General features: G+C 43.0%; 1 protein-coding gene across 3 annotated transcripts in view; it reads right to left on the reverse strand.

The window, feature by feature from the left end:
- The window catches only part of kank4 (KN motif and ankyrin repeat domains 4), an 89,871-nt gene that overhangs the window by 15,715 nt on the left and 49,927 nt on the right, over positions 1–24,229 (reverse strand). For all 3 annotated transcript variants that reach the window (XM_080431687.1, XM_080431688.1, XM_080431686.1), the window contains 3 exons: positions 11,939–12,012; positions 6,743–10,636; positions 2,029–2,119 (listed from right to left, as the gene is read on the reverse strand). In XM_080431687.1, the coding sequence (XP_080287813.1) occupies positions 2,029–2,119; positions 6,743–10,636; positions 11,939–11,957 (4,004 nt within the window). In that variant the 5' untranslated portion in view covers positions 11,958–12,012. The remainder of the gene's footprint in view (positions 1–2,028; positions 2,120–6,742; positions 10,637–11,938; positions 12,013–24,229) is intronic.

A 24,229-nucleotide genomic window follows, 5' to 3' on the forward strand; every position in this document is an offset into this window, starting at 1 on the left:
CTCTCCCTCTCTTCTGACTTGTTACTGTTCTGTATGATAAGCCATTCAAGTGGCATTTACCACTAAACAGATTACGGAGGAACGCTTTGGGACAGTCTCTCTGGTGTGTTAGATTTGAGCCTAGTTTAGCCTTAAGTCATCGCCGTTTTATTGCCGCAGCACAGTCGGAACAGGCAGGAAATAGAGCGTAGAAAGCAGGAGATGAAACGCAACAGGAGGCTGATTCAAAGCCATGATGTTTATGATTAGGGATGAACCCAAGCAGGACACAATACTTATAATACAGCTGTGGCCTAGCTGAAAAAAAAGTAAGAATTGTCGCCTTAAGGTGAAACTTTCACACTCCAGCAGACAAAAGAATAAGATTAGTTGGTGAACAAAGAAAAAAGCATGGCGTGTCCCATTGTTCAACAACATTGTAATTTCGCTTTCAAGATGTAGTTTATATACTTTCAGACAACTTCTGTTTCCAACATGAAACAGAAGTTGTGGCTTAGATGTCCTCTGATGCATTATGATAACAGAATGAATGATCAGTTTGCATTACTGTATATCGACAACGAACTGTCTGCATTACGTTAATGAATGAGCGATCCTTCTGCATTATGGTAACATGATGCAGAATAATCTGTCTGCATTCTGGTATGCATTATGGTATATCAAGCATGACCAGCTACATCGCTGCCAAGTCACCGTTTAAGTGTTGCTCAAACCACACCGTATACTGTACATGAAAAGCTTAGGTTTAAAGGCAACTGGTTTTGTGGGGAGAGGTGAGTGGAAATTATGAAACAAAAGACTGATTTACTCTTCACTGCATCATTGGAGCGCTGAACAAAGTACAGCATACTGATGACCGTCACACGATGACAAGTGTCAGGCGTCAGTTTGTAGCTTCATGCAGTTGGCTTCCATTGAAAATGACTTGAAGCCTTTGCTAAAGTGAACACAGCATGAGACTGAGATAATTACTGTGTGTGTGTGTGTGTGTGTGTGTGTGTGTGTGTGTGTGTGTGTGTGTGTGTGTGTGTGTGTGTGTGTGTGTGTGTGTGTGTGTGTGTGTGTGTGTGTGTGTGTGTGTGTGTACACATACAGGTGTCTAATTGCAGTGCCAGTAAACTAGTGCTGGCTCCCAAACAGATCGAATAATCTCGCAGTGTGAGGTCAAAGCTCTGTGTGTGTGTGTGTGTGTGTGTGTGTGTGTGTGTGGGTGTGTGTGTGTGTGTGTGTGTGTGTGTGTGTGTGTGTGTGTGTGTGTGTGTGTGTGTGTGTGTGTGTGTGTGTGTGTGTGTGTGTGTGTGTGTGTGTGTGTGTGTGTGTGTGTGTGTGTGTGTGTGCGCGTGTGTGACCAGCCATAGGCCTACCGTACAATAACCATACTGTAACATGAAGTAGTCCAAACCACCAGTTCTGATCTGAAATGCCAGTATAACCCACTGAAGTGCATCATTAAGAACAATCTTTATTTATTTAATGGTAGGGTTGGGGTTTTGTGTCGATAAAGGAAGGTCAGTAGGATGGAAGACTGATCTACAAATCCAGAAACCAATATTCAACACACTAGCAAATATAGTGGAATTCCAAGACCGCTGGCAAAGATTCTCTTTCCATTTCATGTTATGCTTTTTCACAGAAGAAGCACCTAATATTTGATTCAGGAATTACTTGCTAGTTTTCTTTCCATACTTTTCTAGCTGACTGACTAATCCTTCTCAGCCTCCCTTGGGGCTGGGGACAGCTATTAACTTGACAACTGCAAAAAAGATACATGTGTAATCCCTGGTGTTTGGAGGGCCGATTTACAGTATACTTAGTTGCACGGCGGTGTTGCGCACCAAAAATTGCAGATTACAAGCTCACAACGTGTTGTAGCATGATGCATCGTGAGCTTGTAGATCAGCTACAGTATTTTTGGCACGCGACACTGGCTCGCAACTAACTATTAATCCAGAGGTCCTCCTCACAAAGAGCAAGCACACACAGCAGACTAAATGGAGATGGGATGTTAATTAAAAATATATACTTTACCCTCCGTTCACCCCAACAAACTTCAGGTTTTTCTTGGCTCCCCTGTTCCCCTGCTTGTCAACGCCGTTTTTCTTCATTATAGACTTTAGACCTGGAGTAGAGGGGAGAGAGATGAAGAGGAGGAGGAGGAGGAGAGAGAGTTATCAGGTTACAGGCAAATATTACTGTGCGTGTGAGTTTGCCTGTGATTAGTGATTGGGTGTCATATTGTAGAGCCTGACCTGGCCGATATACAGTAGCCTACCAGCCACCATTTAACTTTTTTGATGACATCGTTATCGAAGATTACTGTATGCAGCCGATTTGTCCCAATTTTGACCACTTTCAACCTGGTGTCCCTATTTTGGGCATGTCACTAAATTTTACTTTTTCTTTTTTAGAATTTTGTTTGACTAAATCTGGCATTGGTCAGGCTCTATTATTGCATTTATTTAGGTTTTGGAAGCACTATACCACAGTATGCATTCCTATTATTCACCAGCGTAAAAAAACCCAAAAAAAACCAATGATACAGGACGTTAAAACAGCCCCTCCAAAACAATTTTGGGGCAAACTGGAAGAAAACACAATATCAGTCTGCCAACAATTGTCCTTTAATTTAAGCGATTTTTGGACTGTCCATCACCTTCCACGGGAGCTGTCCACATCCATTTACAATGTGCAGAGAGACTGCCAATGATTCTCTCAGGTTTCATTGTGAGTGTGTTTGTCTGAGTTCCCTGTGCATGTGAATATAACCACTTCTCTGTGTATGTGTGCATGTGAATATAACCACTTCTCTGTGTATGTGTGCATGTGTACTATCCTGTGCCTGGGTTTCTTAGTGTACACATGTGTGCGCGCATCATGGCTAACAGCACTTGCAATGTATGTGTGTGCATTATTTTGGTTGCGGTGTGTGTGTGTGTGTGTGTGTGTGTGTGTGTGTGTGTGTGTGTGTGTGTGTGTGTGTGTGTGTGTGTGTGTGTGTGTGTGCGTGTGCGTGTGCGATTGTCTGTGCGTGTGTGTGTGTGCGATTGTCTGTCTGAGGAATTGCAAAACTGCTGTCAAAAAACAAACAAAGAATCAAACAAATGCAGAGCTTCTAAACTAATGCCATCTCAACCCACATACACAGACATGTAATCACTTCCGTATGAACGGGGACATCAGAGGCTACTCCTTCATATTGTACTCCAGTCAGAGGAACGGTAGGTCTGAGGGAATGCATTCACTGAAATATTAAATACCAAAGTTGTCATTGATAAATTGGGAAAAGAATATTCAGGGAGTGTCTTCCTTGGCCTACTGACAGCGTGCACAGAAAGTTTGGCACTGAATAGTGCAACGGTTTGCGAGATTAGCTCTGGGTTAACACACACACACACACACACACACACACACACACACACACACACACACACACACACACACACACACACACACACACACACACACACACACACACACACACACACACACACACACACACACAGGGGCGAGAACATGATCTCTCGCCACACCTTCAGCTGGAGGAGATAATTAAACGCCAGCAGAGCTCATCAAATGGTGTGGAAACCCTGTGTTGGCACAAAAATGGGCTCCTGGAGGCCCTATCTGTACATTCCACACACAGACCCTAATGAGATCAGTGTGAGTAAACAATGGCACACAGCGCTATACAACAATTAAAGTACCATTCAAATGGGATTACAGTACGTTTCTCAGTAAAGTAAGGTCCTAGGTATGGTAACAACATTGTCCAATGCCAACATTAATGTGGTTGGAATTATTGTAATGCTGATACAGTAGGTTGAATGTACTGTATGTCTTATTAAATCCAGGAAACGAGCTATGTTTACACTATATATATCTACCGGACAACGCTAATGAGGAACACTGCAATGACTGGATACAGTAGGGAGTTTTGGCTCCTGCTGTGATAGTAGTGAATCCTTTTCCAGCAGGAGTGGGAACACTGCTGTGTAAAGCAGCAGGGTAATAGAAACCAGACTGGGACTCTCAAATGTCAAAGATGCGTAAACATGCACCAAAGCATATGTCTGCGGATGAGCAGCAGACACACGCACGCACGAACACAGCCGCACGCACACACACACACACACACACACACACACACACACACACACACACACACACACACACACACACACACACACACACACACACACACACACACACACACACACACACACACACTCTTCCCAACTGAACTTAAATTGAACTCTAAATATTAAATAAATGTGATGGCAGAGCAATTTTGTACTTTAGCTTGTGGGCCAAAAACACAACAAGGAGATGTCAAGGGAAGTAATAAAGGCACAGTTGATGTGTGTGTGTCTATGCGTGTGTGTGTGTGTGTGCGGGGGGGGGGGGGGGGGGCTTTTTGCCTGTGAGCTGAGAAGATGTGCCAAGTAGGGAATACATATTTGATGTGTACTTGGAAGCCATCCAACCGTGTCATTTAGCCCGTGCTCTGAAACATGTGTTGCCTCACCTTTGCTTATTACAGCCAATAGCTATGTTAGACTTGGGAGGGGTCTTGACCTGACCTAGACAATACAGTACATCCACTGTGTGATCTGAAACTCTGCAGACACATAGAAAGCTGTACTGTCAGGACGGAACACCAAAGGCTTAGTGTTATGATAGAGATGTACATTAGCAGTGAGTTGCCCATGGGGCCATTATGCCGTTGAGCATTTTTCACATTTGGTACTAGATGCTAAAGAGTAATGGGAAGAATAAAACGGGTCGTAAATGTATTTGGGAAACATTACATGACTTACGAAAAAAGCTGAAGATTTCTGATTGGGCCATTCTAGCTACTGGCTGTCACAATGGCATAGATGTAACTTATCCAAGTCACACAAGTCCAAACACTTTAAGCAAGTAGGAAAGGAAAGGAAAGCAGATTTAGTCTAGCCTTCACACTGTCAATGGAGGAATTTCTTTGGAAGAGTTTTGGAATTTCAAAACCAAGACAAATCAAATAAATAAACCCTGGCCTATCTTATTGCAATGTGGTGAGAATGAGTAAAATATGACTCCTGACATGCAGTAGGGCTGTCAACTTTCCTCAGAAATTATATTCGAATATTGGTCTTAAAAGTTTGCAGATATTCGAATATATTTTCGAATATTATTATTATTATAAAAAAAAACATTATTTTGTTTTTTTGTTGACAGAAACAGTACAAAAAACATGTATCCAATAAAACATATATTTTGTTTGTTTTTATAACTTCATACATTGTTTTTTGTATTGTCCCTGTCAAATAAACATTAAAAAAAACGTTATTTTATTTTATTTTATTTATAATTCAAATATTAATTTTCATATTCGAATATACATATTTTCCCAATATTGTAATAATATTCTATATCGAATATTCATTTGACAGCCCTAACATGCAGACTGGTCTATCCCTCTTTCTGCCTGTGTTTGTGTCTATATCTACTGTGCTATATAATGTTATAATGTTAATGGCCAAGACAGGAAGGAACCCTGATAACGATGATATATAGAAATCAATAGAAATCTATGGAGTCAGGGCAGGCCATGAGGAAAATAAATCTCTGTCCAGCTGGCACAGTTTCAACAGAGCGGTTTACGGGGGAATCATCATTGGCGAGATGATAAATGACAAGGTTGATGGCATTTCACTTTCTGTCAGGCTGAAAATAATAACAGAATATTGAAGGGAATATCCGAGTGTTTTGAAAAGCCTCAAGAGGTTGAATGATAGTTCAGCATTCATTTCATTATAGCAGGAAGCCACCAAGGAAACCTGATATTGTCCTAGATTGTGTGAAAGAGGGATATTTACACACCATTCAGAGTAGAGGAAATATTATTACTGAGTCTGGATGAAATGGCATAGAGGGGACATTTTTAATATAAACAAGGACAATCATTGCAGCTAAAACATTTTCTTACTTTCATTCAAAAGGGTCTGTAAGTGTTTAATTCATTGCTATAGAGTGTTTGTTCAATAACAGGGGACTCCCCGTCTCTGCAGCTAGTTAGTAAACAGAAAATACATTTTCAGGTTGGCATACCAATTTGATCCAATCAGGAGAGAGAACTCAGACAGCATGAAATGAAACAAAGATTTTGCAGAAGTGGAGCGTTTTTGTCATACTTGTTATCTTGTAATTTCAGCTTGTTCATTTTGCTTCAATCGGGGGGGGGGGGGGGGGGGGGGACACAGAGTCCAAACCTTATTGAACTTTTGCTTTTTTTCTGCTGTGAAAACCATTTAATAACAGATGAGTTAATAGTTGCTGGATGCTACATTTCCATCTGTAACCCAACATGAAGACCACTGCACTGATTGTGATCGTCACAAATAGGCCCACATTTTTCTTATGTAGTTGTGCACCAGTGTATGAGGTCATTTGGGGATATAACATGTTTTGAATCTGATCATCTGTAAATGATTAACCCATTAAGACCGGGAAAGTGTCATTTTAGATTTCTTTCGTTATTTGAGTGCCGCGCTATGAGCTTGTATATCTGCAATTTTTGAAAAATCTTGAACATTTGTGCAACTATTTTATTATATACATTTTTAAAGCAAACATTTGTAACTCAAATCTTTGCTTCTTGAAAAAGTTTGAGAATCACTGATATGCAACGTACGTTTTTTCAAAAAACTGTTAGGATTTAGAAGACATTTTGTAGAAGGTCTTAATGGTTCAACAGGCCTACCTTGCTCTTGCTGTTTGCTGGCTGATGCACTCTTCTGTCCCGGGGAGTAGAAGGCAGAGAGGACACTGAGGGAGCTGACTAGTTGACTCTGAATGGAGCTCATCTTGGACGGGCCTGGCTTTCCCGCTGGCTTCCCTGCTGGCTTCCCCGCTGCTGCTCCTCCTGCCGCCGCTGCCGATTTCCCAGCAGGCTTGGCTGAAGTTCCTTTCCCCGCCGACACTCCTTTTCCAACAGCCTGCTTCTGTGTGCCGAGACTCTCCTGCTGGCCGGACCCCTGCTGAGCTCCAGAACCACTACCCAGCTGTGCCCACTGTTCCCCCAGCAGGCCCGTTAACCTGGTTACAACCTGACCCAGAGCCGCAGGAGAAGTCGGAGACTCACTGGAGCCACTTGCTGATTCCCGACGGGAGGCTTGGGCTTCGCTTGAACCACGTCGTTGGGCACCTTCACCCGAGCCTCTGCGCAGAGACTGTGACTCTACGGAATCCCTGCGCGAGGATTGTGATTCGCCGGAACCTCTACGAGCGGGATGTGACTCACCAGAACCTTTGCGGGTTCTGGTGAGGGACTGAGTTTCGCCAGAGCCCTTGGAAGGGCCCTGAGACGGAGGCTGCGCCTCACTTGATGCCCGGCGGGCAGTCTGGGCCTTGATTACACCAGATCCACGGCGAGGCGTCTTGGAATCACCAGATGCCCTGCGTGGCGGTTGGACCTCTTTGGAGTCCGGCTGGGGGGCAGAGGGCTGTGCCTGGGGTTGGGATTGGTCTGGTTGTGGTTGGGTTTGAGAATCACTTGACCCTGAACACGTGTCCGGAGACACATCCTGTGCCTGAATCTGGGATTCTGACAGTGTCTGAGCGATGCTACGTTCCCCAGGAGGCCTTTGAGGTGGAGCATGCGGTGACGTCTGAGGTTCAGACTGTTGAATTTGGGTCTCACTAGATCCCCTGCGAGGATGAGGAGGGGCTTCAGCTTGTAACTGAGATGGGGCCTGCTCCTGAGCCTGAGTATGCGTTGGCTTCTGGGGCTCAGGTGGCTGACATTGAGTTTCACTGGATCCCCTACGTGGACGTTGGGGTGGAGCCTGAAGCTGTGGCGGTGAAGGCTGGGGCTGGGACTGTGATTGAGGCTGCTCAGGTGTGGGCCTCCGGCCTCTCTGAGGTCTCACTGGAGCAACAGTCTTCATGACTGAAGTCTCAGATACTACTACCACAGCCTCAGTGACCAGGGTCTCTTTGGTCACAATGCTCATTGCCTCATTGTCCACAACTGTTGGCTGCTTCTCTGTATTCTCTGATGCAACTAGCGCAGTTTCAACTATTTCAACTGTTGGCTGCTTCTCTGTATTCTCTGATGCAACTAGCGCAGTTTCAACTATTTCAACTGTTGACTGCTTCTCTGCATTCTCTGATGCAACTTGCACAGTTTGGACTATTTCAACTGCTGTCTGCTTTTCTGTATTCTCTGATGCAACTTGCACAGTTTCAGCTATTTCACCTGTTGGCTGCTTCTCTGTATTCTCTGATGCAACTTGCGCAGTTTTAACTATTTCAACTGTTGACTGCTTCTCTGCATTCTCTGATGCAACTTGCACAGTTTCAGCTATTTCACCTGTTGACTGCTTCTCCTCATTCTCATAAGCAACTTTCACAGTTTCAACAATTTGTGTCACAAAACACAACACCCTAGATTCCAAGTCTCCATTTTCCTCTGCTGCTGCCATGGTTCGGCTGTCATCTCCTTCCTCTTTGGACTCAACATCTGTACCTAAACTTTGATTGGATAAACTTTCTGTAACAGTAACCGAAGGCTCCTTGTCAACTTCCACCATGGGCACAGTGTCCCTGGCTACTTTATCTTCCTCATCTCTTTCAATCGCATTCTCACCTCTACCTGAATGCCCCTCATCAACCTCTGCCACGGTCATAGTTTCGCAGGCTTCGTTATCTTTATCATCTCTTTCAATTGCATTCTCATCTCTCACTGCTTCACGCAACACAATAGCACTGTTCAATATGCTTTGACTGCCCTCACTTTCTGCAACTTGACTCTCCGTCTCCACATTTCTGACTGGATTGTTGTCCGGCCGCCTGTCTCTGTCTGTCTCTGTCTGCTGATCTGTCCTCAGTGCTGCCTCTGTCTCTGTCACCCTGTCCACGGTGTCCACCCTGTCTGTCTCTGTCCCCCGGTCTACACTTCTGGCTCTTGGCCTCATCGGATGATCCGTCGCCACCTCTCCCTCTGTCTCTGTCACCTGGTCAACCCTGTCTGCTACTGACGTCTCAGTCACCTGATCCTGAGTGTCAACTCTCTCCGTTTCTGTGCTCCGATCAACGCTGTTGGCTCTCGATCTTACTGGACACACAGCAGCCTCTATTTCTGGTACCTCATCATGACTGTCAACACTTACGGCTTCTGCTCCTTGATCTACACTAACAACATTTTCACTGGACACACAAACTTTGATGCAAATCCTCTCTGTATCCGTTCCTTGATCAATCCTATTAGTAGACTCTGTCTCCGTCTCCTGGTTGATGATATCCACTCTCTCTGTTTCTGTTCCTCTGTCCACACTCGCCCTCCTTGCTCTGCCGTCTCTCTCTGTCGTACACACCTCCACTCTCACTCCCTCGCTCAGCTGCAGTATCTTCACTTCTTTAAGCTTATTCTCTTCTATTTGATTACTCAAAAGTGAGTTGGTTCTCTCCAAGTCTTGGCTTGCCTTGGTTAAGTTGGCCTCCAGTAACTCCAGCTTCTCCTGCAAGTGGTGGACGTTAGATAGATCCTTGTTGCAAGCTTCTGCTACTTTATGTGTTGCTGATTCCTGCACAGTTATGTCCTGTGATAGTTGCTCTAATCGACTACCTAACTTCTCTCTTTGGCGGTCTGATTCCTCTAATGGCTGTGTTTGCCTCTCACGTTCCTGTGCTGATTCATGTGTCTCCCTCTCTCTGTGCGACACACTGCTTTGTGCTACACTCTGTGTCTCCTTGCATATTGGCTGCTCCACTGACAGCGAGCCTGAAGCTCCGGCCCCTTGGGGCTGAGTGTGTGTTCCCTGTCCAGTACTTGGAACTGGGCTAGAGGATAGGACAGAGGCCTTGGCCTGTGCCTGGAGTTGAACCAGCAGCTTTTCCCTTTCCTCTCTCAGTGAGCAAATCTGAGCCTTGAGTTGTGGGATAGTTCTGACCTGTTCTTCCAGCTCTCTAACCCGCTTCAGAGCCACCGTGATCTGCTGGTGTAGCCCTACGCGTTCCTGAGGCACAGAGCGTCTCTCTGTGATCTCCGGCGAGGCGCGGAACACATTCTCAGACGAGCCATTCTCCGGTGTGCCCAGCACACGATCTGGACTACCAGTGTCAGAGCCTTTCCGATGCTGGGCAGTGACAGGCATACTGGAGGCTCGGAGCAAGTTTGGCCGACTCTGAAACCCCAGGAGATGCTGCTCCTGCCCCCGAGTCCCCATAACAGCTTCTTCCCTTGGCTTGGTCGAGGCATAGGTAGTCACCTGGCTTGATGTCCCTCTGCTGCTCTGGCTGGTTGTACCCCCATCGCTGGGCCTGAAGTCAAATATTTGTTGGACCTCTGTCACCCGGGACTTGGGCTTGGGTCCCAGGGTGGAAGTTCCAGACCAGACAGTGTCCTTTTCCTTGGGTGGAGGCCTGGGTCCATGCCCAGGGAGGCTGAAGTTCCTCGGCAGGGTGCTGCAGCTGAACTTGGGGCCCCTGACTCTGCGGTGGATGTGTACCCTTTTGATAGTGTTGCCTTTCTCAATGTCATCAACATATTTGAGGAAGTCCAGATCCAAGTGGAAGCCATAAGGGGTCTCAACTGAATACGGTAGCTGCTTCCTCTGACCTCCCCCTTCACCGGTCTGGGACAGAAAGCCATTCGCTGTAAAAAACAAAACAAAAACATTACAATCAACCTGGGAGTGATACAACAAGTGTCTGATCTGATGCTAGGGGTGGGTACAAAATAAAACATTTCAATCAAAGCGAAGCATAATGTATCTACAATCATAGATACAGTATGGTCTCAACGAGGACTTTGACATCCTTCCAATACTCATTGCCGTTGTCCTGAATTATTGGTTAACAAAGTATATATATTTTCTCAACAGTTGAAGTTGCTCTCTGTCTAAAGAAAATCTCTGAAATAGACTAAATTGGGTTCCACATGGCTTGAATACATATGTTAAGAGTACTTGACTGAAATTATGCTACTTGATGTTGATAATTAAAACATTTGTGATGCACTGTGTTCTAATGTTTCCCTTTCTTTACACCATCCTAAGCAAGTAAACGTTTTGAACAGCCCATGGGAAGGCCATGATTTATACCATGTTTTGTATTTCTTGTCATATTTTTATTGCATGATGCAGTCCACACTTTGTCACACCTGTGAGGACGGCATATATAATCACTCCGTGTCTCTTTGTCACACTACACCCTAAAGAAGGCGCAAGCCTACACAGGTTGCGGTATTTTAATGTACCTAGCCCATTCAATTAAAGACCTTTTATACTTTTGAAATGTCCCCTGAATACCTGGACTTGCCTATTTTTGGACATAACTTTTCCTTTTTCTTGAATATTATTCCCTTCCATGAGCACAGGTGGTTTGAGGGATACCTGTAACTTCTCTATATTACAGTCAACCTGTCAGTTAATCGATGAAACAATACATTTATACTATTACACATTATAATCATTATCAACAGACTGTAAACAACAACCCATCAGATTAACATTTGTACAGATTAAATGTAATTTTCAGGATAAAATAAAGTAAAAATCAATAAAAACAGGTTACATTTCATAATTTAGTTTTAAATAATTTATGTGACAGTGAGCAAGAGTCAAATCTAAGGTTATTACTATTATAATTATGATTATTATTCATTTTATGCACAGACAGACTCTGTGTCTGTGTAATTATAATGCAGTGATTGCACCAAAATATACTCATCGGTATGCAAAACCTCGTGCTGTGTCAACCTCTGCATATGAGACAGGACAGCTAGCACAAGAAGGCAGTCATTTAGGTAGGAAGCTTTGGCCAGATTTAGGGAAGAAATAGAAAGTTTAACATTTGGTGTTTAACTCTTTGCGGTGTGCATACAGTATACAATTTTATCATAGTCGTATGAACAGCGTAAAGTAATCTTCCATAAGTTTTCTTGAATGTTCCTCACCATTTTTCTTGTCCATCATTGGTGGTGAAGTTCACAGTCATGGACTTGTGTTTGGTACAGTTTGAGCTGGCAGCCTAGAAAGAACAGAATTAGAGGCACAATTAGTGGACATTGAAGGATATAGCTAGGGATTTCATTAGTCTCAAAAGTTGTCTGTGCAGCCTGGTAACACAATGCAATAGCACCAGTCATACTGTAGCACTTGGTTCACCTGGCATTTTGCATAACAAGACAGGCTGAGAGGGACAGTGCTACACACTTGAGCTATGAATCAATATTCATCTCAGAGAGATCTCAAACCCCTCAGCCCATAGAAGATTGGTTTGGATATTGAGATGGTGGAGATATAATGTATAACAAATGAGATAACTACCAAAAGCTGGAAAAACACCCTAATAAGAATCAGCCAATGGTCTGTCTAAACATCTTAAATCATTCAGTGGTTAATAGATTGATGTGTATACTGTAAATGCCCAGGTGAAAAAGGTACAGTATAGTCTTTGCAATCCCAGCTAGATTACTGGAATTTAGAGAGACCCAGCACCAGCAAACATCAATAGCCGTGAAAATGCATCAACATCCTGTCCATTAACTTTTACCATTATATTCCATACCATTATATTCTAACAGAGCCGGAAACAGATCCCCAGAGACCCTTTAAAGTCACCACAGCACTGAACAGACCCACAGTTGCATCCAACGGACAGCAAAAACGTTCCATTTGGGTGCCATTTTGTGTCATTTGTTCCAGCTGGGAAGGCCAAGAAACCAGAGCCCCATGCCTTGGAATGAAAAACAATTCCATGCAGACAGCCCAAACTTTGAAAGGCATGTGATGCCAACACTAATAATATGCCCAGCCAGGCTATTCCTAGAGGCATTGCCTTCAATAAGCTTCACATTTGTTTTAAACCAATACTTTAGTACTTAGGGCTAAATATCGACTCTAATACTATTTAGCAAATGAGCACATTATTCATACAATTTACATGCAAATTTGTTTCAGCAGAGGGAAAAAGCTGCCACATAGGAAGGCAGAGCAATGAGTGCCTGAAGCATCAATTTAATGAAAACTGCAGCGCAAAATTTAACGGCTGTGCTTTGAGAGGTATTTATTGATCTTCTTTAACAGGTATTTCATAGTGTGTAATACAACAAACACTAACTTGCAACACCACCTCTTTTTTTTTGCAGCATAGGAATGTTTAAAATGCTGTTGTATCCTGAGAGGAGGCATTAAAATCTAACTGTACCTGATATATTTTGTTTCTCAAAATGGGCCACATACTGTATAGGCTACCATGCAAATGGTGAAAAGGGCCAAACAACTGTCTGTACTGCACTGTAGCCTCAGGCGGCTGCAGAAATTCAGCATGAGCCCCCACATCCAGACATTCTACAGCAGCACCGTCCAGAAGAACATCCTGGTGAGCTGCAGCACCACCTGGTATGGGAACTACTCCACCGCCCTCGACCGCAGAGCGCTACGGCGGGTGGTGTGGACGGCCCAGCGGCACATTATTGGAGATGAGCTTCCCTCCCTCCAGGGCATATAGGCCTACACCCAGTGCTGCGTATAGTCAAGGCTAAACAGATCATCCAAGACACCTTTTATTTGATTTCTTATGGTTACAACCAGGAAAAGACCATATCACAATATCATAATATCTCAGATATATCTCAGACGATATCTAGTCCCATATCACAACATCGATAATATTGCCCTGGCCTACCTGGTGTAAACTTGTGGTGTGACAATAAACCTGAAGTTGACTTTGATTTATCATACTGCACGACACACTGCACATCTGTTTCCCTCCAGGGCATTAGTCTCACTATTACGCTATTTATTATGATGCCATCACAGAAACATTTCTGCAACAGCAAAACCAAAATGCTAGCATCCTTTTAGGGAATATGGAAGCACTGGTGTCATAAGAGGCTGAAAATGCTGCTCTGATCGGAACAGAGGTGCTACATTATGCTATGTGACACAACACGGTAAAATCGTAGATTTAACTCTGAAAGTGTACAAATGGAGCCAACATTTGCATACTTTCAGAGTTACAAACTGACACATTCGCGCTGAGGATTTCACTGTGTAGAAGAGACCAGTACAGTAGAAAGCTCAGGCTGTGTTGGGTGTTCCAGTTCAGAATGTTACCCAGTTTAACCCCACGTTTAGCAAATGGCGGTACGCCACACTTGGTTACAGACTGGACAGATGTTGACTGATTACAGATGGCGACAGATGCATTAGGTAATTATCTTAATGTGCTCTAATGTTTTGGTGCACTACTAATGCACAATATTTAGTCAATACAGTTTGCAGAATGAGCTTTCGGTCCCTGCCAAAGTTTAAAACAGTGTGCTGTGCAGCATCAAACAGGGGACATTATTGCAAGGCAAGCACTACGTCCGCTGGCTACATCATCAATCATAATGACAACCAGTCCACACAGGCATCTAATCAGCAGCTGTGACAACCTCTATTTGGCCCTTGTTCCGTCTTCAACAGAGTGAGCTTTAACAGTCAAAATAACTGGCAACCTAGAAGAGAAATGTTCCATCAATGCAGGCTCTCTATATCTGTCTATGTTGTAAATGATCACACATGCGGAGTGACTGACAGTCGGACAGCCAAAGTACAGGATCCTATCATGTGATTGCTACCATGGCAACCACTCTTGAATCCACTACTTCTACTTCCTGTCCCAAGTGTGTAGAGAGCAGGGGCATCCCTGACTCATCCTAATGTTTAGTGCGACTTCAATCGGCTCGCTGTCCTTAAGGCTTAATTAGCCGATTTGCAAGCAGAAGAATGCCACTCCTAATTGCTAAGTAAAGAACGGACAGACCCTGTTGGCTATCATATATACAGTAGGCAGGCGACCAAAGTCTCTTTAATTAGATCCTTAGCAGAGAAAGAGAGAGAGAGAAAGTGAGAAGATAAATGAGAGAAAAAGCCAGAGGAAAGGAGAAAAATGAAGATGGAAGAGCAAGAGAAAGGGATGTAAGAGAAGGAAGGATGACGAGAGTGAAAAGAAAGCAAACGAGGGGAATGGAGGGAGATAGTATGACCTGAATGTAGAGACAGATGCCGATGCTGAAAGAAATTAAAGGTCAGAAATATTCAGTGACTCTGTACAGTTTAAAGAAGCTCCTCTAATGAGGAAGACCAACTGGGACCATGCTCCGATCTGTGTTCAGGAATTTTTAAGTCTCTCCTTTTCTAATTACGGTGGCTGCTAAACTTGTCATGACTAATGAGTTTCTCGATATGAATTTCTTAGAAATGTGCATGGTCTCTCTATATGATGACACTTAGTACTTAGTACTTAGTGTAGTAGCTAGTGTGTTTGTATGCATGCAGTATGCAGTATGCACATTGTATATTCATTCATACAGGGTTTGATTTACTGGGGGGGATGGGGAAAAACATAATCTCCGGCCTGGTGGAGAGAAAAATAGCATCACATGTGCTGTGAGCTTGTAGAATGGCTATTTTCACTATTTGTTGTAAGAAGTATAGGGCTCAAGTGGTTAATGCTGAGTTTGGATACTGATGAAAGCCGGGCACACATGGCTGCTATGGAGGGTAGAATTCATGATTCAGGAGACACTGGAGTTTATACAGATGCAAAGGAACCAAAATACAAAGCATAAAACAGCGGCCTTCAACTGCTTACAGAACAACTGCATATCAACAAGGCAGAGGCCTGCCAGCACCTGCCATATTTTCAGCCAACTCCCTCCCTACACTGTCGGGAAATCCCAGAGGGGCCTACCATTTCCTTCGCCTGGGCAGTTCCAATGTTAATCTATTTATTCAATCAAATGTGCCTTTCTCGTCTTGATTAATAAATAAGGTGATAAACAAATTATCACCAGACATTCATCGTCGCCCAAGGTTACCCAACCTAGGGCACGCATATCTGATAATCTCTATATATTTTGTGTCAAGTAAATGTTCATTGCGCTGTGCGAAGTTAGAGGTGATGAAATAATTGCAGAGTAGTAATGGTACTGATGCTGTCCAATCTGTGTTGAATTACAGTGATAATGACTATGATCTGAAAGCTTCTGAACATTATGCTAATGCAAAATTGATAGGACCGGCTTGAGTGTATAATGGACTAAAATGGAGCGTGTACTGTAGGTGTGTGTGTGTGTGTGTGTGTGTGTGTGTGTGTGTGTGTGTGTGTGTGTGTGTGTGTGTGTGTGTGTGTGTGTGTGTGTGTGTGTGTGTGTGTCCCACATTAGTGCCTTTCCCATCTCTATGTACAGCACACAACACCCTTCTCACACATTCTCATAACGCCTCAAGGACATGCGTCGATCTCCTAACACCAATCCAATAAGCGTGACAGCTGCTGGAAAGGTGATGACATATATTATGTGAAGCCCGGAAGACTCTGGTATAATGGGAATGCACTAAACATGCTGGTACAGTGCATGTACTGACTGCCAGGCCTTTGCATATGCCATCACTGTCCTGCAGAAACCTCTGCTACAGTACCAGCCTACTTTTAGTTATAACATTGTCTTGTATCAACCCCCCCCCCCCCCTTTTTTTAAACCTTAATTGAGAGCTCACGTAGTCTCTCATGTGGAAATTGTTTCATGGCCCTAGGGCCAAGCCAACAAAAAATATAATGCATTGTAAAATGCTAAATAAAGAAAATGTCAATGGAAACATTCATGCATTTTGGAGATGTGAGATTTTTTTGATTTCTGCTTGAATGGATATGGTGAATTAATGTGAAAGCCAATCATTTGAAATCAGAGATGGGATGATCTGAGGCTGAGCCCTGAAAACCTTAGATCTAAGAACAACATAGTGCACTCTATTCTGTCCGTCTTCTCTCTGAAAATAAAAATCTATACATTAATGGGATTGTATGAAAACAAATCAAAGGGAAAATGCCACTCAGGGTCTCTCTTGTATTTGTAGAAAAAAGTCTCATCTACAGAGTAAACTGAGCTCAAAGCCAGCTGTCATCGGTCCAGACTGCTGTATATCCCTATCATACACGCTCCAGCTTCCTGCTTTACAATGGACTTCAACTGAGGTAAACAATAAAATAAAAAAGGCTGGTGTCTTATCAAAATACAATAATCAAACATCAGTTGATTTCTCCATGGTTTGATTTGTAGGCATATAGATGGTGAAATAGTTAATCTATAGATGGTGAAATAGTTAATCAAAACTGAGTGAGGATAACATTCTGTGCATAGATTGCTTTAGCCAGCCACATACAGTAGGACACTCACATGTGCTTTAGGCGCGTCAGACGTGCCTGAAGCACCTGAAGCTTCTCCGTTCACTTCCATTATATGGGAGAAAACAGGCGTTGTGGCGCATTGGCGGCTTTGAAAGCGCATTAACCCATTCAATCTGGGTAAAATGTGTCATTTTAGATCTCTTTGGCTATTCCAAAATAGCAGATATACAAGCTATTTTTCTTTTCTTAAATTTTTATCCCACGATTTTGTAACCCATTTTTTCACCCAGTGCCAATTGTCTAAGTAATCCTGGGCGCTACCGCCTAGGGAGAGCCTAGAGCCGAGCTCATGCCTCCTTCAATGCATTAGAGCTGGTTAGAAGTAGCGTGTGGAAGGAACACGTTATTCCAAAGACCAGGGGGAGGCAGTATAGAGACCACGATTACTGCATGTTTTTGTGAGGGTACCTACCCTAGGGGACACGGGGAGAACATGCAAACTCCACATAGTAGATCTGCATTTTTTTTTTATCGTGAAATCTTTGAATATATATATATATTTTTTGTAACTCAAATCTTTGCTTCTGGGTTGGTCCCTGGAACAAAATATTTTGAGATGGGGGTCCGCGGCCAAATACATATCATTTTGGGTGGTCCTTGACATGAAAAAGTTTGAACACCACTGATATAGCAACATACGTTTTTCAGAAACCAGTTAGGATTTAGAAGACATTTGTAGATCTGGTTCAACATTGGTGAACCTTGACCGGACACCAACCAATAGGACAGAAGCGCCATGCATTGACCTCACTTGGCAACATTTCGCTTCTAGTTATCATTCAGTGAGCCAACACTCCAACGCAAGTGAAACAAACTACACACAGGAAAACCCTCATACCGGCACTGCCCATGCACTAACCGCAAGATAACATGGGAAATGTTGAAATGAACTCGTCTGGCTTGCGTTTCAGATGCGTTGGACTGAAGCACATGTGAGTCCAGCCATTACAAGTTATGCTCCGACCTGGTAAATTGTTTTAATGTTGCTTTGCAGGGTAATTGTTTACATGGTATCTTTGGCAAATATTTGTTCACTGTCGTGCATTATGTTACTATGCCTACCTAAAGTAGGTACTGTAGTCGAGATACAGATTAAATAACGACTTCCTTTTACCATATAAAAATACCCCAACAGAGTACACTTTCAGTGGGCAGTCCTTCCCCACTGACTACCAAATAGAAATAGTAGTATGTGAAAAGCACTCATCAACCACATTTCAGATGGATATCTGGATTTGAAATGAAACTCTTCAGAAGCCTACCGACCCAGCCGACCAAGGGCGGGAAGCGTTAATTGAAAGTCATGGGTCATTACACTACAGTGGAGATTGAATTAGACGAATACATTGACATAGAGCAGGCTGCGACAGCGGACAGGGCAACAGGAAATAAGATTGGAATGAGGGACCGAGAGTCAGCAGATGGTCGAGGGAGAGAGAGAGAGAAAGAAAGAGGCAGAGATGGGAGTGGCAGCTGCACACGTTCGTATCTCACAAGCTCAGAGAGATGGAGGTTATATTTCCCTTTCTCTTTCACTTCAGTTCTCCTTCAGTCATTTGAATTCCTAAATTTCTCGCTCTTTTTAGAACTTGAACGCCAGTGTCCTTATTCTGGGGGCGAACATTCGTCAAAGATAGCAGCTGCTATTTTGGTGAAATTTGGTGAAGAGGGAAATAGTAACAGACCTATTATAGAGCCCTGGGGGACCCCTGTCAACTAAGTATATAGCGGTAGTAAAGGAAGTATATAGTGGTAGTACAGTATCTATAGTGGTACTACAGTGGTAGTAACGGACCTAGTATAGAGCCCCTGGAGGACCCCTGTTAACTAAGTATAGTGGTTAAAAACATGTGAAGGTACTGGAGTCACACGCACGCACGCACGCACTCGCACTCGCACACACACACACACACACACACACACACACACACACGCACTTACGTACCTGACTGACAAACACAGTGTGCAGATGCACCTCATTCATCAGCCATGTGAAAGCAGCGGTGGGGAACAGCTAACAGCAGCAAAAGACAAGCCAACGACAACAACTGTTTGCGAGAAATGATTAGATTTTTTCCTCCAGGGTTCCAGCTGCAGCTCTTCAGAGCAGCGGGTCCTTATCACGAGCCCCGATATGGGCAAGAGCCGCTATCTCTGTTTACCTCTGCGCTAGTCTGAGAACGGGAACAGTGTTGTCCAGCTTCAACACACAAACACTCAAACACATGCACTGAGACAGCACACTTAGGTTAAACGCTGCCATCCGTGATAACATGGTTTCAATGGAGTGTAAGGGTGCAGCAGTTAATCAAACGAATTTAGTAAAATAATCGATTAATAATCTATACCTATTTTGGGCATCAAAGTACTGTACTCTAGTCTAGTGCAAAAATATTTGAAAAAGGCAGATCTACAAACTATTTTTTATTTATTGTCTTGAAACTTTTCACCCAAATTGCTTTATTTTTATTTCATTATCGACTATGTTTTTATAATTGATTAAATGGATACGTTCGATTGACTGTTTCACCCCTACAAAAAAAACAACAGGATGCGATTGTTGTCACCCAAGTTGACCGTTGAGAAAGGGTTCTCTTATGCGGTATGTTGGTGATTATCTCATTGCCTGTGTGCTCTGCAGGGGTGAGATTGTGATGGCTGAATCTCATGGTCATCTCAGTGTCAGTCTGTCAGACGCACCCTTCTGGGGCCAATTTGTTCTTGACCTGACATCCAATGCATCTCATTTCAGTCTCATTCCAGCGTGTTGTCCACTCTCTAATAATCCAATCCAGTCCTGTGTGCTAGTGCAGTCTGCAGTCTGTGCAATGTGTTGTGCAGGGGTCAGAATGTTCCCAATGCACTCAACATCTGCCTCTGAACCCCAGAGAGATCATGAACAAGGGAACTTCTGTCTGTGACAGTGTCACTGTACGGCAGCACTACATTCAGCTAATGTTAACTCCTGTCACTCTGTCAGTGTGTTTGACTGAACACAGCACTAACAAGGCACAGAACTAATTGTCAACATTACGTTATATAAGACAGTTCAAACTATCCTATTTCTGTGAGGAACTTCAGATTTGTTCATTTGTTCGTAAAAAGGGAGCATCATTGAGGGTGTGTATGCAACAGTCATGAACACACATCAGCAGATGCTTGCTTCAAAATAGTACTGAATGTTAAACAGAGAAAAGATAAAGTTAGTTAACCTCTTAAACCCTATTCTGTACATATACTGTACAGTAGTTGACTGGAGTGCCCCAGGGGTCTACAGTACACTAGTACCTTTTTCCCTCTACTCCAAATAACTTCACAAAGAATAACCAATCTACAAGCTCACAACGGCAACGCACAGCGATGCATTGTCACGTTGTAGATCTGCGGAATGTTCGCCCCCAGAATAGAGACGCTAGGATTCATGTGGTTAACAGTGGCTTATTTGAAAGGGTGCAACAGTTAATCGAACAAAACAAAACAACGATAATCCATAAAAAAATATATATAGATTTGGGGAATTTTTTAAATTTAATTGAAGTAGTGAAAATAGCCGATCTACAAGCTCACCACGCGTCGTGATGTGATGCGTCGTGGACTTGTAGATCGGCTATTTTCGCTAGTTTCATGCGACACTGTTGTACGACAAAGTATAAAATGGGGCTAGTCAATTAGTCAATTATAAAACTTCTATTATAAAGTTTTTAAGTTGATTCATTGATATATACTGTATATATAAACATTTAATAAAAAAACGCTCTTCGTAATCGATAGAATAATCACTAAGAAAATAATCGATAGTTACAGCACTACTTATTTGATATTACTTACTTACAGAGGCGAGAACCCAAGAAAAGTGGAAGATGTTGGGGGAAGGTTCTGTCTGTGTGACTAAATCTATTGTGACTGCTTTAACCTACATTTTGTGTTCTGTGTGGCTGCATAATTGAAATCACCCTCAGTATACAACAGAGACCTAACTTTTACAAAGAAAAGCAATAATAAAACAAAGAGTGAAAAAAGCCTAAAAGCCACCAACAGATGCCTCTTAAAGGGAGACGTTGACAATTTTGAACCTAAATCCTAAATGTTGTAAGAAATACTCTGTGACTTCCGTGTATTTATGACGCGAAATGTGGAAGTGTACTGCTGTACACCTGTGACGTCCAATGTGTTGTTTCGTGTTATCAGGCGTACACATCACATTGACACGTTTGGTGCAGACTTGCGCATTTTGTGGGAGAAATACACAGAAAACATAGGGTAGTTCCCCTCCACACACTATATACATTGATCTCCTCACACCAGAACAATGGTATTTAGGTTCAAAATCAGCAGTGTCCCTTTAAATCAATCATTTATAGTCAGATTTTACATTCTTTTAGGCCTATGTTTCAAGACAGAGGTTTTGTGCAGCCATAGTGCTGGGAAACAATGTTTTAAAATGTGCAAACTTCACACTGAGCTCAACTACTATAAATACTGGCCTGGCTATAAATATGAACCACTCCAGTCCTTCCTGAACCTGTACTGTACTGTACTGTACTGTACATATAAAATGCTATCATTGTGATGCTGTGCTGATGAGGATTCAATTCACTGAACATAAGTAACTGTATTACTGACTCCAATTCAACAGTCGCCCATTTACATTGTCTTGAAATGTTGATAAAGAGGCAAAGTGATGAACAGAAAGGCAAGTGAAAGCATGGAACTAGCACTCCTTGTTCAGACTGGCAGCCCAAATCTGATTTGGATTGGTGTGATGCAGTCTGAAGAAGGCTAAGGAATGTGCACTGCTTCCTAACTGTACTGTACTGTACTGTACTGTACTGTACTGTATGTTTTGGATTGCATTGTTCAATAATTGTTGATATATGCCGTCCCTCTCAAATAAACAAAAGGAATGTAATGTGATTCAAATGATCGAATCTGATTTGAATCACAAAAAAACAGCTTTCATGTGTTTTTTTTGCTGTTCAGACTTGATAAACCCAATTAGATTCCAATCAGGATCTGATTTGGGGTGCCAGTGGAAAAAGTATTATTAAAAGAACAAATTTTAAATAAAATCAATGCACTCACAATCCCCATCAGACACTTTGGATCAGGGAACTCACCATGATTACCATGTAATGATTATTACATTGCAAAGTGGACATGATTTGGATGAATGCCATAAACAGGGATAAACCATATCCCTGCCGGTGCTAAAAAATGAACGACCAGCGGGGGACATCAAAAGTTTTGGAATTCCCCCATCCCGCTCAGCAAATCAAACCCTCGTACTCTGCCTACTATACCACGTCATCCTCCCAGGGACAGATAACCTTTTAAGCCCCAAACATTGTGCCCACATCTCTTTTCTTATCTCTCCATTCTTGCATCTCACGCCATACCAAGAAGAAAAGTGCCTTGCTATTTGGACGGGCATGCTGCTTCGTGGCCTAGTGGCATTTTCAGCATTAGGAGCAGCCGTCTGCTTTCATTAGCGATAAGGGAACAACAACACGCCATCTATTATTCATTCAGGTCCACACAGTCTGCCAGTTGTAGCTGATGTGGATGATGTAGCATGGCTAAGGGCTAGCCGGCTGTCCCTCCCTGTGGCAGAGGTAATGTGGCGCTAGAAAAATAGCCATTAAAAGGTAGGGTATGTGATATATTGTGGTTAAAACAAAAAGTGTTTTGCTCAAAGCTTAAAGCACTATATTATGATAGTAATCGTTGCTATAGAGCAGTGGTTTTCAACCAGTGGTCCGGGGACCACCAGTGGTCTTTGAGGGGGTTCCAGGTGGTCCACAGCTAAATGATGGAGAGTTGGTAACCAAATGGACCCTTATAGGTCTTTAACTCTTGAGAGTGTAAAATGAAACCAAATGGACCCATTCATTTTACACTCTCAAGAGTTCAATTATTGTTAAATATCTGCATTACTTAATTAAATAATTGTTATTTTGATCAACTTTTGCCTGTCATCTCTATGGTACCAACATCGATACAGCGTAGAATTGTAGACAAAATCGTATCCAACGATAACAAAATATAAAACTAGAAAATGTGCTCCTCGGAGCACAGGTCTCCGCCAGTACTGTTCCTGATTAATCCTGTCTTACCTATTTATATTACATATTGTCACGTGTCACTTGACCAATGTTAGCTTGGCTGATGGAAGCTCACTTCAAAAAATAAATGATTTTTTGAAGTGACACACCTATTTATAGGTTTCTATGTCATCATGCGTCTCGCTAGCCAATCAGAGCATTGGTGACAACAATATTGTCACGTGTCACACAAAGCTTGACCAATGTTAGCTTGGCTGAGACGGGGGGACACACGGAAGGACAAGAACGAAAACATACTCTCCACCTCTGGCGGACACAATAAGTCTTGGGTCTGAGAGACAATCTCATCCGTGGCTCAAATGCCTAATAAACTAGAAAAAGTGCTCCTGGGAGCACTGCCAGACCCCTAGTGGTTGAAATCTGAAGATCAGAGCACTACGTCACGCTAAGTTTGGCCAATCAAAAAGAGGGACATGTAAGAAAACGTTTTCGTCCATATATGGATGAAAAGGGGACCGACAAAGCCTCATGTAGGCCTGACCCCCTTTTCGTCCATATATGGATGAAAAGGGGACCGACAAAGCCTCATGTAGGCCTGACCCCCTGGGTCTGGCAATAATGGACCTTGATATGAAAAAGGTTGAAAACCACTGCTAGTGATGTGCTAGAGAAGCACATCACTAGCACGTCACTTATGGTGTGCATTATGTATTATGTATTTATTGCTCTGCATATGTTGACGTCAGCTCTGCATTCTAAGGCATCCTCTGATGTGTGATGTATTCATCGGTCGGAATCACTTGATTGCCACCCACAGCCTTTACCTAAGAGTGACTAATCACTCTGATTGTTAGACCCTGTTGAAGACCCAAGTGTCAAAACGCTTCGGTCAGCTGTTGCCTTGCTCGTCTGTAAAATAAATTATAACATGTTTTCACCTGAAG

Source organism: Gymnoscopelus braueri (assembly GCF_963280865.1).
Source record: "Gymnoscopelus braueri genome assembly, chromosome: 6".
Taxonomy (NCBI): domain Eukaryota; kingdom Metazoa; phylum Chordata; class Actinopteri; order Myctophiformes; family Myctophidae; genus Gymnoscopelus; species Gymnoscopelus braueri.